This window comes from Parus major, chromosome 13 (genome assembly GCF_001522545.3).
Source record: "Parus major isolate Abel chromosome 13, Parus_major1.1, whole genome shotgun sequence".
Taxonomy (NCBI): domain Eukaryota; kingdom Metazoa; phylum Chordata; class Aves; order Passeriformes; family Paridae; genus Parus; species Parus major.
Window position 1 is genome coordinate 6737371 of NC_031782.1, and position 16701 is coordinate 6754071.

Consider the following 16701-nt stretch of genomic DNA (forward strand, 5'->3'; position numbering starts at 1 on the left):
CACACAGCTCTTTCATCCCCTATTTCTGATGTGCTTTAAAACTCTGTATCTTTTTGGTGATCAGAACTCCTGAACTGGAAATATTTTTCTGAAAAGGTGCTGAGGAGCCATGGGAGCCTGTATGTGTCCCAACAGCTTAAGCTGCAGCACGGAAGGTTTTGGTTGGACATTAAGAAGACTTTCTTCACAGAAAAGTGATTAGATATTGGAACGGAGGTGATGGAGTCACGGTCCCTTCAGATGTTTAAGACTGTATGTGGCACTCAGTGCCATGGTCTAGTTGACATGGTGCTGTTTGGTCACAGGTTGGACTCGATGAGCTCAGCGGTCTTTTCCACCCGTACTGGTTCTGTGATGCAGTGATCGAATTCCTTCCGGAACCGCGGGTCGCTCCAGCCCGGTGTCATTCCAGCCCCCCCCACGCCCATCTCCCACTGCCGCCTGGCCATGCCCACAATGACATCATAGGCAAGACCCCCGCCCTTTACTTTTGACCCCGCCTTCTGATGGGCGTGGTCCGAGCCCAAGCTCCGCCTCTCGCCCTCGTGGCGCGGGGCGGGGCGTGCGGCGCCTGCGCAGAGCGCGGAGCTGCAGTCGAGGCGCGGGCGCGGAGCCGGTAGCGGAGCCGCGGGACGGTGCGGGGGCCTCGCCGCCCTCGGGGCGAACCGGGCATGAAGCGACGGCTGCCGGCTGCAGACAGCGGGCTGGGCACTGAGGTGCGCCGCCTGCCTTACTAAGGCAGCGACGAGCCCCGAGGCGAACTGAGGCGGCGCGGCGGCCGAGTCCGAGGCGAACCCCGCGGCTTTTTGCGAGCGCGACTGAGGCGGCAGCGCGGCTTCTGCCAGCAGCCTCCTCTGGGCTGGCGAGGGGCTGCGCGGGGAGGGGGCCGCGGCGCCGCCCTCGCCTCCTCCCCTCCCCTCGCCCGGCCGGAGCTTCCCCGCGGCGGCGGGCGGGCGGTATGAGCGCGGCGCTCTGAGGGACCGGCGGAGCCCCGAGGGACCGGCTTTCCCCGAGCAGCCTCCCCTGGGAGCCGCGGCGGCGGATCGGACGCGGCTGGGACCTGCCATGACTCCCCTGGCTCCTCCCATGGCATGAGCCCGAGCTCTCCTCCCCGCTCCGCCTGCTTTTGGTCTCTCTCTGCTCCCGGGCTGTCAGATGGGATAGGACACACCCGGGCGTGCGGGGCTCGACGCTGCCGCGGGGGAGCGGCGGGGGCAACCGGTGACGGCCGTCGGCTCGCCTGGAGTCGAAGATGAGCTGGCGGTGGGCTCGCCAGCACTGGAACGGCGGCTCCTCCGTGCTGCTGCTGCTGCCGCTGCTGCTGTGGCACGGCCGGGTCCGGCCGGCCGGCGCCGACAACGCCAGCCAGGCGTACTACACCGCGCTCATCAACGTGACCGTGCTGAGCCCCGAGCGCGGCGGCCCCACGCTGCTGCGGATCGACCGGGGCCGCTACGGGCAGGACTCCCCGAAGGTGGAGGTCAAGGGGCTGCTGGTGGCTCCCGTCCCCATCAACGGAGGTAACGCTTCCCTCTCTCGCTGCCGGGTGGTCGCTCCTTGCCTGGGCTGGGCAGGCTTTCCTCGAGTTCTCTGACAAACGAGGAGGAAGAGCTTTCCTAGAGGAAAATAAAATAAATTCATGATCTGAGAGTGTTGGCTTGAATAACGGCTCATCAAAGTATAATGTGCTTTCCAGCATGGATCCCAGCAGATTGGGTGTATTGAGCGGTGAAGGTGTTATTTAATTACAGAGAGGGTAGCGATAGTTGACAGTATTTGGTTCCAGCATTGCCTTGAATCTCAGAACAGCTGCAGAGCCATCTCGCTGTACATCTGGATAGCTTTGGCAACTGCATGAAGTCAGTTTTTCAGTGTGCAATTCCTAAAAGCGCTGTTTAAGCTGCCCATCAAGGCCTGGAAGGACTGAAGCTACCAAGTTGTTGCTCTTATAGCCATCCCAAAATGCTCTTGTTTGCAGTACACTCTGGATAGAGTGTCCGAATAAGTTTTCTTTTAATTAAGTGAAGCTGTTGTCCATCAGTTCTTCTCTTGGTAAATGTTGAGGCTTATAGAGAGCACTAATTTGAACAGATGAGAATATTGTCATGATTTTTGCCTGAAGTGAAACCGGTATCTTAAGTAATAGTGATGTAATTTTAATAGTATCTTATTTTGAAAACCATTCTTGACGTTATCTAAACTGCCATCTTTAAGAAATGGACTGCTTGATGTAATACAGTGGTCCCAACCTGCCTCCTGGACAGTAAACATATGAATAATATATTAAGTGAAATACTGTAGTCAGTTAAAACTAGAGTCTTAAGTGGTGAATACTAAGAGTGTTTTAGAAGGATTGACAGCGCAAAACTACTGTATTGTTAGAAGCTTTAGAGAATTTGCCAAATCTTAAGATCAGGAAAATACTTTGGTGCTTCTTCAGAACAAATGTATTCTGTTAGGCAGCCTCTGTAAGCTTCTGGTCAGGATGGATCAGGCTGTGCATCGGCAGGTGCTTGTCAGTCTCACTGGAGCTCAGTTTCATTAGCTCTCTGAAATGTAACTAGGATGTATTAACGGTGTAGATTTTGGGGTGGAAGAGTGAGGAAGCAGAAATTGAGGACATCTGCTGTAAAATTAATTTTATTTGTACTTCAAATCCTGTTTATCAACTACCATTAAATATGTTGCAGTCATTCTTCTGCTTCCTGATATTCCTCACTTGCATCCCCACAAAACCCCTTTGAAATCAGGAGTCTGTCCTGGAAGTTTTAGGCATGTAAACACTGTTGCTGCAAATGGTTTTTTAGCAGGTTTTAAAACACTGCCTTTTAATACATGCAAGTTATCAAAACACTTTATTTTTTTTGAGCTGCTTTATTTGTCGAGAAAAACTTTTGATACTAATTTCTTTTAATCTGCCTCTGTAACTTTTCCTGCTTTCTTTTGATATGCCTTCACTAAGGTGCAATTTAAACACTGAGGGAGGCTTTGACAGCATTTTCACAGGCAGCTGATAACGAGAAGAGCTAAATAAAATTATGAACAGTCCATAAACAGCATTTTTATACCTACTGCTAAGTACTATGATGAATAACTTTATTGAGAAAGCACAGCAGGAAGTGTGAAAATGTCAGACCTGACATGTTTTGACATAGTGCAGTTGTTAAAACTTTGTTAGCAATTTTGGGGGAGATTCAGTTTTGCCCTTCTGTTTCATCACAGGCAAAGCAAGCACAACAGCAGTTGTATTCCTTATTTTTAGATACTCTGAATTGCTCTGTGTAAGTTGTTATATACTTACATTTTATTTGAATTTTGCTGATATGCATGTGATTTTAAAATGTTTCATGTAGTAAGAAAGATTGGAATATTTTATGCTTTTAGTTAGGCTGTTCTTGAACATCTGCTTTTTTATATTCAGATTTGGTAAAAGATGATGCAGACTTGCTGAAAGTAATTGCTCTAATGTTTTTTTAATCAGCCTGTTAATATTACTGTAGAACTTGTTTGCAAAATTCTTTTCTAATAGCTCTAAACATGAGTAGCTGCCAGCCGCTGCTCTTAGAACAGTAAATGCTGTACCCCAGTTTTCATGAATCCTCAGAAGAAAAGGACTCTACAATTGTTAACAACTTTATTTGAAGATACCTTGAGTTTGAAACTGCTTTGATGTCAAGCATTCAACCATTTATGGGCTGTCTTCGAAATTTTCACAAATGTGGGTGATCTGTTAGCACTTTGATGGCATGAACTGTTTTAGAGCTGAAGTTCCTTAATTTCACATTTTTGCATGCTCTGTGAAGAATTGTAGAATCACAGAATGGTTTGGGTTGGAAGGGACCCTGAAGATCATAAAGTTGCAACCCCCCTGCCATAGGCAGGGACACTTTCCACTGGACCAGGCAGCTCAAAGCCCCATTCAGCTTGGCCTTGAACACTTCCAGGAATGGGACATCTTATTACATCCCTTACTCATTGCCTGCAGGGAAATAATAGTGTTTACTAATTCAAGATTTAGAGCCAATGATTTGCTGCTGACCACACACTGTTTGTAATTTTCAGTGTTCTGTGATGGTTTTTGACTTTTGTTCTTGAATATGCCCAGTATTTTATGTACTGTTTTTTGAAGATGCCAGTCCCATGTGGTCACCCATCCTTTAAATCTCAGTGCAGCATGATAGTCAATCACTTCTCCTGTTTCTTTAGCAAGATTTCTTTAATGGAATTCAACCCTGTCATGTTAATACATGTATTAAAACTCTTCCTGTGTTCTTTTTATAGAGCTTGTATGAAATTGATAGGGGCTTTCAAAGGCAATGTTCCCTGAGGAGTGGGGTGGCAGTAATTGGCATGACCGCCTGCAAATGTGACTTGTGAAAGTGCAGCTCCAGAGAGCTCTTGGTCACAGTTGGCTGCTGGGTGTACATTCAGCACCTGTGTGAGCATATTTTTCCAAGCACATTAAATGCATGCGAGCAGCATAGTTTTTTTATTAATCTCTCTTCTGTTCTTCTACTTTGAGTTCCTTCTCTTACCTCCTCTAACTTGTTAATCTCTCTCTTGTCATGACTTAATTTCTTATTAGAAGAGTGTTTTAAACCACTTCTGGACATGCAGATTCAAAAAAAAAAGGTCCTCTTGTTTTGCATGGAAGTGAAATGCATCTTCACAGCCTGATGCAGGTTTTCTGATAGTTTTGTTCAGGTTTATAGTATTCCTTCAGTGAGGTTCCAGAATACTTTTTAGTCCATTACTCTGTTATTTGTGACTGTGTGCAACCAGACATTTTCACAGAATCACAAGAGTGGTTTGGGTTGGAAAGGACCTTAAAGATTGTCTAGTTCCAAGTTCCCTGCTTTGGGAAAGGACACCCCTCTAGACCAGGTTAGTCAAAGCCTCGTCCAACCTGGCCTTGAATACTTCCAGGTTATTTCAGCCCAGTCCCCTCACAGCAGCTGCCTGGGTGCTCCTGGATGTTTGTACATACACTGTGCAAGTTTCAGCCATGTGCCACTCCAATGACCTGTGCTTTTACTCTTCTTTGGTATTAAGTGCTGGACATACCTGTGGTGCTGACTTTAAGGTGTCAGGCATATTCCCCTTGCCATGGCAAGCCAAGATAGAAGTCACTGAATACTTACCTTAATGGTGCTTGGTAGAAACTGCTTTGTGGTGTAGTTCCCTCAGTATCATTCTCCAGGGGGAACAGGACTCTTTGTGGCTGTTGAATCTGAGTTAATGCTTTTGTTCTGTGCTTGGATTCTGATGTGAGGACTGGAAATTCAGTCTTGTGTGCTTTTAAAAGTCCCTTTGGTGGACTGCTGGGAGGTAAGTTTTTGTGTACCTTGGCTGGCTTGGAAAGCTGGGAACCAGGCAGGATGACCAGGACTGGTGATGGGGCTGATAGGAGGAGAAATAGCAGCAGAGTCAAACTTGAAATGTTGAAATTCATTGAGCCAGTAGGTCAGGAATGAGGGGGTGAGAAGGGATGGAGTCTAAAGGCTTTGTAGGGAGGGGGTGGTTGTACAAATGCAGCTTTGGAGAAAGTGCTTTTAGGAGAGTTCCCAAAGGCGTGTAAGAGTTGGGGCTGGGCAAGGAGACTGAGAATGTGAGGAAAAACATATGCTAGAAAAAGGTGAAAGTGTGGAAGAAACAATATTGGCTCAGTGTTAGGAAGGAGGTGTATCTTGTGCATAGTACTGTAACTACAGCATTCTGTAGCATCTGGCACTTCATAAGCATGTTGTGTGAACAAGTTTTAGCTGCAGAAGGTTTGAAATGCCAGTTTCCTGCTAACTGCAGGGCTTTAGGCAGCATTCAGACAGAAATTTTGGCCCAGAATCCAAACCAGTAAGGTTTAGGAAAATGCAACAAGCAAATATATCAGTAGAATATGGGAAGAAGAATCTTGTGCCATGCTTCTGTCCTTCATCTTTGATCTTTGTATCCAGCTTAATTAGTAGTCACTGATTGATAGCAAAGGTGGAGGTTATATATTGGAGTTTATAGCCATAATTGTAGAATACTTACTGAGCTAACAAGATGAAATCTAAACTATTATAGGACTCTTCTAAGCTTCAGTGATTTTCTTTTGTTTAACTTCCTCCCTGAAACCAGATTACCTCTTGTTCAAGGGGTTTCTTTTCATGCTAAAGGCAGCTTTAGTCAAAGCAATTACCTGAAAGAGCTATTGAAAATAAAACGTTGCTGTACATAACTCATTGATTCATTGGCACCACCTTAAAAAGTAGAAATTACGACTGGCTTGAATAAGGGCTGTATTGATAATAACACAAGTAGTAATGCATTGAAAGAAAATATGTCCGTTGCATGTATTAAGCCCTAATGGGGTAGAAACTAACTAGTACCATTCCTTAAAATAATCAATCAGCACTACTGAGTTGCCTCTGTGAATTTCCCAGCTAAATTCCTTTTCTGGAAATTTTATCACAGGATTATAATTAATGTGTTGCACAAAGCAGTCTTATTTTACCAGTCTGGTGCTCTACATAGCACCTACCTGGGCAGCAGAACTGTAGGGAGGGAATGCTTTGGGGTGCAGTGTGTGTGGCACTGCACCTTCCCATGTTCTTCTGTGGTTTCTTTCCCAACAAGCATCCTGATGTGTTGTCCCTCAAAATGTTGGTGGTGTGTCTCCAGCTATTGTATTACAGTGACTGAAGGTCAGACTTTAAAATGATTTCTGTATGTGTAGCTGAGACAGACCAGCTCTGACAACTGGTGCTGGCTTTACACACTACAGTATCAGCTAAGATGAAATCAATAGCAAGATATCTGACCTTTAGAGAAAAAAAAAAGGAAGATCAAAAAACCCCTGCATAGAATAAGATGGTTAATGCCCAGATAGTGGGATATTTCTGTGAAAAGGGGGTAAAGTCTGCAGCAGCCTTAGCTGAGGGGAATGTCACAGTTGCGTTCTAAACAATGCAAGAGCAGCAGGAACACACAGCATGAGAGAGCAAACCTAGCCCCAGTTCAAACTAGGGGACAGTCTGCATTCACACAGGTTTTCACTTGTGACAAAGCCACTGGGAGCTGCCCTTTTCATTTTGTTTTTGGTCCACAAAATGGCTCTCCTTACAGGGAGAAGGCTAAAACATGGTCAAGCAATTGGAAAAGGAGAGGGGGAAACTGCTGTGGCTGTGCTGATGTGAGCTTTCCACTCCTTCTTCAGTAGCTGAGGAACCTTGGTTGGATCTGTTGCATTATTAACTACTTTCTTCCCATGAGTCCCTAAAATGCTGTCACAAACTTTAGTCCTTCAGCAGAAAGGGGTCTTGAATTATAAAAAACGCTCAAGGAAAAACAGTTACACAAATTGGACAGCACTGTATATTCTGCAAGAGAAAACTGAAGCTCTCCTAAAGCAGAAAACAAACATGAGCCTAATGGTAGGTACTTAAATCACAGCTGATTCTTCTGTAAAGAGGCTTTGCTGTGGTGTTGGGACTTACATTAGGAAGGGAGATCTTTACAACATTTTATATAGCTCTTTAACCCAGTGGGCTGCCACTTATAGCAGAAAATTGAGTTTTTGCTGACAAATGATGCATAGATAAACACGAAGGCAGGGTAAATAGCTTATATTTCAAATAATGCAGAAGAGTAGTATGCTTATAGGGAAACTTACTTAAATGGCTTTCTGTATGCTTATATCTTCTGAACTTCCATGAGAGGCTTCTGATCGTATCTTTTTCTGTGCAAGTGATTTGTTTTAGAATCAATTAATGTGAAGTTGCTTTTCATTCTAGCAAGTAACATCAGTTTTGGGCCTCTCACTACAAGAAGGACATAGAGATATATCCAGAGAAGGACAAAGGAGCTGGGGAAGGGGCTGAAGCACAGGTCTGATGAGGAGAGGCTGAAGGAGGGAGCTGGAGAAAAGGAGGCTCAGGGAGGACCTTCTTGCTGTCTAAAACTCCCAGGAGGGTGAAGCCAAGTTGTGTTCAGCCTTTTCTCCCAGGTAGCAAGTGGCACAAGGAGGAAACTGCCTCAAGCTGTGCCTGGAGGGGGTTAGATTTGATATTAGGAAAAATTTCATCACTAAAAGGATTGTCAACTGCTGAATCAGACTGCCCAGAACAGTGGTGGAGTCACCATACCTGGAGGGATTTAAAAGACTTGTAGATGTGGTACTTGGGAGCACAAGATGAACACAACAGTGCCAGATTAATGGTTGGATTCAATGATCTTAGAGGTCTTTTCCAACCCAAACAATTGTATGATGGTCCAGGTAATGTTTGCAACCTGTGTGTTGTTGATACTGGTTGTACTTTGGATAGCAGATCATAGATGGCAGGGTAGTGGAGAGTGTCAGTGATGATTCTGGCTGACCCTGTTCATGGGTGTCCCCTTCAGTGCCCACTGACATCCTGAGCTGTAGAGGAGATGTTCTGTTGTAACCATCTCACTATTCTAGAAGGGTGACTGTAATTTGAAGGCTTCCACATTTTTCAGAGTATTTTCAGTCTATTGAAAAGACAAGCAGAACACCCCACATGTCTCACTATCATTTTTGAATTTTATTTAGTTAAAAGTGAGATGATTACTTAACATTTGTGTGGTGTAACAGAATGCTAATGCAAAGAAAAGTTGGTTGTGACTTTTTATTAAATCTTAAGTGATTTGCAGACAGTTCAGATTTATCTAAACCAGTCAGATTTTCCTCAATGTTTTTGTATTGCTTAAATAGTACTGAGCTAGTGTTGTCAGCTGTTAAATTTTTATCAGGATATACTGAATACACCTCGTCAAGAATAACATGCTGTAAGCATTTCAGTGGTGTTTGTTAGTCTATATCTGGAAAGCTTTAATCTCTTAATATCTTGTTTCCTAATTCTGTTGCTTTATCCAGTAACATTTCATAGCTCTGTCCACAGCTGAGAAAGACTTTGATCTCTACGGTGGTAGAAAATTTTGTGCTACTTTTCCCACAGATGCAGTTTCTGTTATCTCTTACTTCTTTCTGTGTTGCTTTTTAAGCTAAAAATTTTCAAGCATACAAAATTTCAAGGTGCTTACATGAATTTTAAGAATGCTGCCTCCTTGTTCAAGGTGCTTTTTGTTGCTTTTATGTTTTTTCACTGTAGTAACCCATTACCTTGTTCTTGTGGCCATTTTTGTTTTCTCTTCATATCTTAGTTTTGATCATGATTGTACTGAAGGAAATAGTACATTATCTGTAGGATTACTGTTTTTAATAATCCCATCTATTTTAGGTAAATTAATGTTGGCCATAGTGTTTACTTTCAGAATTATTTTTGGTTGTTTGAGGGGATTCTGTTAAATTGTAGCCATTTAGAAAATGGTGTTTTCCAGCAGATGTATCATACCTGAGATTTTTGAGAATGATTTCATGGAAGAAGGATGGGATTTTTAGCTTTCAAGGCTTGAGAAACTTTCTGTCACAGTCTGCTGGTGCTTTCTCCCATCCATGTTTTTAAGTGGAAATGTTCAGAACAAGGGGGAATCAAGCATTAAACAGCTTTTATCTTAACAGAGGGCAAAAAGATTGGTGGCACATGTGCTGTGTTGTGATTCATCCACATTTTCAAAAAGGACTGTAATTCCTTTAAAAAATATATATTGTTCTCAAATTTAACACTACAAAGACAAGCTGCAAAAGTGCAGTGGGCATAAAGATGGTCTTCTGTGATTGTTGATGTTTGTGATGGCCATCACCAGTGCTGCAAAACACGTGTGGATCAGTGCTAGCGAGCAATTTCCACAGGGATTTGAGTAATGATGTCATGATAATGGAAGAAAACTCTCTATAAAATTTGGCTTCAGGCATCTATATTTCAGATTTTCCCTCATGCCTGTATGAAACAAAAATACAGCAAATAGCTCTCCATGTCTGAGATGTCTAATATAGGCTTGAAAAACAATCGTGAAAAGGATGTGCTGGTATCTGGCTCCCCACCCTCCTTCCAGAGGAACAGGGAGAGGCACTTCTTGTCCAAATTAAGAGACACAGTGACTTCCTGTACGTCTGCCACAGTATAGATTCATCTACACCAGCTTTCTTTAGGCAACCAGAAGATTTTCTTTCTTGTTTCAGAAAACATCTTTAGCTTTTTGAATCTCCTTTGTTACAGGTTTTAACCTCAGCTATGTTAAGTTGAGAGTGCTTAAAAGGACCTTTTGTTTTGTTTCCAGCTAATATGTTAAACTGGATATTTTTTTTGGTGGTAGATTTTTCTGCTGAAATCTCATAGCTGTGCTGAACTCACTTCTTGAAAAGGAAAAAATTATGGAAGACTTCATTTGATTTGCTCTTACATTGCAGAACTGTAATGTTTTCAGAGCTATTATGCAAATAAATTGTTTGTTTATGTCTTGAAAAAATCACTGTTTATCCCAACTATTTTTAGTAGCCAAAGATTATTATACTCTTGGCATTGGAAAGGATAAATATATTTGCATTATAAACTATTGTTGGCTCTAAATTTATTAGATCCTTTAATGATATGACCAGTGTATCAGACTAAGCTGTGTTTCCAGTTGTGCAAACAGATCTGTCTTTCATCGGTTTTAGCTGCTGTGAAGTTACTTCTGCCTTGAGTTTTGTGCCTTTTGTAGACAGCTCTGTGGCTTTGGGTTGTTCCAGGAGATGTTACACCATCAGAAGGGACAAAAGAGCTTTGCACACTGTTGAATTCAGACATCTGGCATTTGCCATTTCTGTTACTCTTCCTTTATACCATCTATACCTGTTTAGCTGATGAGTGCATTGCGTTTGCAAACCTTTTTGTTTCTCTATGAATTTGAATACATTTCCTTGTAGACAAAATGTGCATATGAAGAAAGCCAGTGTTGGCTTCTGGGGTTTTACAAGATCAGCTTTTAATATTGTCCTTTTTTACAGTAGCCTGCACATGGCAGATAACTCTGAAATCTTGTTTTCACAACCTGCTTTGTTTAGTCGTACATCCCACTGCAGTGATATTTATGGCTGCATTAGGAAGAAAAAAAAGACTTGTACTCTCCAGAATGACAGATAAACAGCTGTTTTGTAAATGCCTATAGCAGATGAACCATATTCTACTGTTTTTCAGCCTCTAGGCAGGTATTGATTTGAATGTGAATTCATTGTTCTAGCTGCACTGGAGTTAAAAATAGCTTGTTTTAGTGAGCCTAATTCTCAGGGATATAGTCACAGCTTTCAGTGCGTAAGACTTCTTTTTTTAAAATCTTTTTTTCATAAGAATACAGTTATCTTTAGACTTTCTTTACAAGAGTAGTGGCTTCTTAGTGTGTAACATTTAAGTACTTCAGCTACTTGGATTTAGGATTTTTCTTTTTTATTCTTTTTCTTTGTTTTGCCTATTAGAAGAAATTGCTGTCTATGTAAATTTGTTTCCCATTTCAGTTGCAGATCGTCTGGGCTGTGACCCTCGAACACGTTTCCAGGTTCCACCAAACACCAAGCAGTGGATTGCTTTATTACAGAGAGGAAACTGTACATTTAAAGAAAAAATATTACGAGCAGCTTCACATAATGCCACAGCTGTGGTCATCTACAACAATATATCCAGTGAAGAACCTGTCACAATGACTCATCAAGGTAAAGAAAATGTGATCTCCTTCACTATAATGCTTTTGCTGTTTAAACTATTGCTAAAGAGCCCTTGGCATTGGACAGATTGGTATTGGAAGTAGCCCATTCCCTAATGATATTTACATATATGCAATATAGTAGAATAAGCCAGTAATTCTGAAGAGTTATTTTCCTTTAGCATACATTTATCCAATGAGAAACACCTCTGCAGTGAGGTGTGGGTGTGTTGGAGTGAGGAAGTGCCTGTAAGATCTGAGGAGCAATCTTTCAAACCTTTCTGCAGAAGAGAAGCTAACATACATATATAATGGAAGATCTGGAATTTTACAAAGCATCTGAACCTGAAGAATTCTGTAGCAGCATGTCTTCAGCTCACTGTTCTGGTGGGGACCTTCAAATGTTAACAGTTGTATTTTGGGAGCTGAGCTTGCTTTTTTAATGGCAGTTTACAGAGCGTTCTCTTTCTACAAAGAACGTTTGAGTGCCATACAGGAACCAACAAAACAGTGATTTGGAGGGCTGTTGCCTCTGTAAATTGTCTAGAATAATGCTGAAGGTCTGTTTTTCTAGAGAGTTCTCTTTTTTTACAACTGCCTATATGTAAAATTTTACTGTTCCTGATGACTTACTTTTGTTGCTGAAAGTCTCCTATGTAAACATTTTCCTTGGCTAAAAATTATTTTTGCAATTCTGATAACTACCTTTTTCATTTGCCAGAAGGTTTTCTCATTTTGGAACTATTTAGCTTAATCAGAAAAGGCATATCTCTGCATTTGGTGGTGGCACTGCTGGCTGATTTTAATTTTTTTTTCAAACATTTTCAGTCTCTCTTAACATAGGGGGTTGCTTGGAAACTAGAATTTCTTAATTATTGCTCTGAATATTGTCACACAATTAGAATTTAATTTCTTTACTAAAGAAATACTGTGGTTCTTTCTTTCTTTTTTTAACAAGGAAAATGTTAGAGAGGCTTGACCTTCCCAACTTTCTATACCACAGGAATTTTGCAGGGGGGTTTTGACCTCCGTGTAGCAATTCAAAGCCTGTTGACAATTGATTTTTAACTCGGGTACCTTCCTTAGACAGTTTTGTAAGTAAGCTGCAGGCAAAAAGTCACATATTCTAATGAAACTTTTTTTTGCCACCTTCCCTTTTTTATTTTTTTTTATTTCCCCCATTTATCTCTCTCCAGTTGTAGAGCCCTCTTAAACCTTCAGCTCTGGACTCTTTGAACTGCCTGTAGAAATATTTATATAAATATGCTCTATTTAGCAATGATTTGTAGTTTTCCTGTGGTCTGGAATACTTCAGTGTGTCAGGAAAAAAAGCTACTACTACTAATACAGCTTTAGCATTCTTGGCTCTATTACATGTTAAATCATATAATGGGTTTGGTTATAACTTTAATACCTTCTTTCTCATAATGCTCTTACATTTGGCAGTTGCTTTACAGCAGTAAGATGAGGTCTGTCTTTGTTCACTCCCTGTTTTAGCTCAGAAGACCAGTGTGTTGCCTTAGAAACTTTATCAATAGGCCCAGTAGTTCTGGTTGGTTGAAATGCCATCCAAGACGTAAAATTTGAGAGCTGCTGTGTTTAAGAGTGTCTTGTAAGGTAGCCAGGCACCTGTTTGGATGGTTGATATTTGGGGAAAAGACAATACTGTCTTCAGCATGATGAGTTCCAAATATTTACTCTTACTTATAGTAAGCGTTAAAAAAATGTGATTACGGGAGATGATGCATATTTTAGCTTTGTGTGTTTGAAATATTGGGTTTTAGGTGGATGCGCTCATTATACTCTAAAATCTGCTCTGATTTGGGCTGAAGGCTCTATCTCAAAATTAATGTTGGACTTGAAGTGTTCAAACTATGTGACAGGCTAAAAGTAATTTTCTAGAACTGAAGTAAGACCTGTAATGAAGAAAAATGTTGCTCCACAGCCTTTGTTTTAATTGTGTTATGGACATGTGAAGGATTTCCTCAGCAATCACTTTGCAGAACTTCCTGCAAATAACTTCCTGGTGGGTTGATGGAGGAACTGTAATTGTGTGTAATTGAGATGTAGACCAGTCCTTGGGTGTTAGCCTCAGCACAGGGAGGGTTTGGAATCCAGCATTCTCCTTCTTGAGAGTTATTCCAGGTGGGAGACAAATTCCTGAACCTGTGCTTACAGGATGACTCTTTCTAACACCGTATAAAGTGGACTTGCACATATTCAAACCATTCCCTGGTCTTCCTTTTTCTGCCTTTCAATCATAGCACTGCTTGTGTGCTTTCTAGGTGGTGAAAAACCATGTCATCTCAGATGTCTCTTCCAACCTAATTGATTATGTGTAGATATTCTGGTGCACTGCATCACTTTTCTTTAATACTTTCTGTCCCTAAAGGTTGGGATGAACTGACCCTGTGTATTTGAGAGCTGTTCTGCACTAGTTAGGTTAATGTGTTGGAGTTGATAGTTGGCAGCTGAGGATGGAGGTGAGCCACCAAGTTGGTGTTAGCTCCATATGATGTCTATTGCTATGCAGTATTCCTCTTTTCTTTAAAAATGCAGTCTTCACAGAACAATTTTGCAGCTGTTACGGGGACCAAGTTAATGACTCTCTGTTTTCTTTCCATAGACAAAGGAAAAAATGGATCTTGTGTTATTTTATATTACTGTAACATAATTTTTGTACTGCTGCATATCAAGTCTTAGAAATATTCTGTCTTTCTAGTGAAGCAAAGGGGAAAACAGCAACTGCTTATAATGCACGCTATGAACTTCAAGCTTTCCTTCCTGGATATTTGCATGAATTCCAATCACCTGCTTAGACAGTGTCTGTGGTAAAAATAAATAGCACATTACACAGATTTATATATGTTGCCCACCTGCAGAGAGGTGATTCCCTGTGAAAGGAGCTTAGGAAGCACTTTTCACCTGTAGGATTAATATTTTATCCAAGCTATTTTATGCTTGAATACACATTTGAAAATTTTATTCTTATGGAAATTTGTTCATACTCAAAATACTACTTAGCAGAATGGCAGTTCCTTCTGGTGGCTGGATAACAACTGTCACTCTGGAATCAGTTCATCATCACTGTGTCAAATGAACAGTTTCTGCTGCTAATAGCAGAATTTGCTTTCTCTTGTGTCACAGTCCACCAAATCTCTGCTCCTTTGTTTTCACCTTTGAGTTTTAAAGTAGGTAATGACCTTCAGGAATTGTCAGGGTTTTTGTTTTTGTTTTTTTTTTAAATACCCAAACTTCTGTTGATGTTATTTGCAACATTATTTTTTTTCTTTGTGCATATCCTTGTATATGTCACTGTATACCTATTTTGCACAATCCTGTAGATGTCTTCTGTCAACCTAAGCAAAGGACACCTTTCCCAGCATAGGTTATGTCAGACTATGACATCACTGGCAGGAAGGCAGTGTTTTATGAGTGGTTTTGTTTGCTCCTTCAGTTAAAGCAAAGCTGATACTGTCTAATGTAAAAAAGAGCCTGTGTGGTGGACAAAATATGTAGTAGCTGTCTCCTTTATAGGCAGTTATGGGAAAAGGAAGAAAATTCAGGTTAAATAACGTTTTTATTCCTTTTTTTGTTTGTGTGTGGTGGAGACAATCCTGTTAAGTACAAAATAGTTAAATTTGGGGAGGTTGGAACTGGACGATTTTTAAGGTCCCTTCCAAACGATTCTATGATTTTATGATACAGAATTTCTCTCTTAAAATCTAGACTTTCATTTGGATTTATAGAAAAGAATATATGCCAAACAAGCCTCTAAATTTCAAATTTCATATTTAGAATTTATGGAAAAAAATATAGACAGAAATGAGAAACACATCTAGAAGACAGTGTCGAAAAGATGTTACTGGATTCCAGCAAGTATGTGATTTCTCAGCACCTAAGAAATTTCCAGAAGTATATAAACAACTTCTAATATAACACTGTTTTTAGAAGATTTACCTGATATAGGTAAATCTTTTAAGGTCTTTTGAACCAAGATGCAGAATGTCATTAAGATCAGTCTTCATTGCTCTTCTAAAGAAACAACTCATTTGTTTTCTGGAGGAGGGTGTTTTTGTTCTTGATGTGCTCAGGTGACGTTCCCCTTGCCATGGCGCTGTGTGAGAGCTGTCCAACGTGGGCTCCCAGAAACAGGTTCCTTCCAAGGGAAGGATTTTTTATGATCCTCTGTTGGTTTAAAAAGCACATGTGTGTGGGAAGCAAGGGCTGCATTTGCTCTGAACTGGGGTAAAACTGCCTGTATGTTCCTGTGGACTGTTTTAGGTCAGTGGGTCAGAGGCAGGAGGGACAGGAAGCAATTTGAAGTTGTTGCCATCTAATGGCTGTTCCATGTTCTTGCCCTCATTCGGAGTGGGGACAATAGACTACAGAGAGCCGGCAGTCAAAGTGCCACTGTCCTCTGTTGTGGCACTGATCCCTGAGCAGCTCATCTCTTAACTCTGCTGCTTGCCTTTTTCTCACAAATGTCTCTTTATGTAACCCTCAGCTGAACTGAGACATGAAAGCTCTGACGGGGTGCACTGCAGATTATCTTGCACAAATGTGTGCTGACAAATATTTTAGCTCTACACCAAATCCACTGCAAAACTTGTCCTGGATAACTGAGGCCTACTTTTAATCCACAGGTCAAAACTAATTTTATTGTATATTACAATATTGTTATTAAAAATGTATTATTATTAATTTATCTTATACTGTTAGTGAAAAGGAAAGAGCTGAGTCATTAAAGCTGAAGCTTTATAAAAGGCAGAGTAATTAGTGGTCTAAGCATAGTTTACATATATTGGATCATTTTTTGTTTATGTTTGTTACTTGAAAATATGGAGGATGAGTGTTAACAGCTTTATTGTTGTTCCTGTTTCCCACTACATTTCTTGGAGGTCTGTCAATCAGGAGAATCTGTCACACAGTAGATGGAGGTGTCTGACACAGATACCTGGAGAGGAGTGTTTGACATGCTGATTCTGGACCATAAGGAAGCACTTGTATCTTCAAGGCAATCCAGGGAAACCCTTTTACAGTGCCATTATAGCCTTGGTGCCTTGCAGAACTCCCTACCAGTGTTTTTGTGTCATACATGCCTCATCCACAACTGAAATAACA

At 41.3% G+C, this 16701-nt stretch overlaps 1 protein-coding gene across 5 annotated transcripts in view; it reads left to right on the plus strand.

The window, feature by feature from the left end:
• The first annotated feature begins 578 nt into the window (after positions 1-578).
• Positions 579-16701, plus strand: part of RNF130 (ring finger protein 130) — a 50343-nt gene continuing 34220 nt past the window's right edge. For 2 of the 5 annotated variants that reach the window (XM_033517606.1, XM_015641837.3), the window contains exons 1-2: positions 580-1520; positions 11393-11587. In XM_033517606.1, coding sequence (XP_033373497.1) covers positions 1253-1520; positions 11393-11587 — 463 coding nt within the window. In that variant the 5' untranslated portion in view covers positions 580-1252. Of the gene's footprint in view, positions 1521-11392; positions 11588-16701 lie in introns of all 5 variants that reach the window. The other 3 variants (XM_015641838.3, XM_015641836.3, XM_015641835.2) reach the window with 3 other exon arrangements.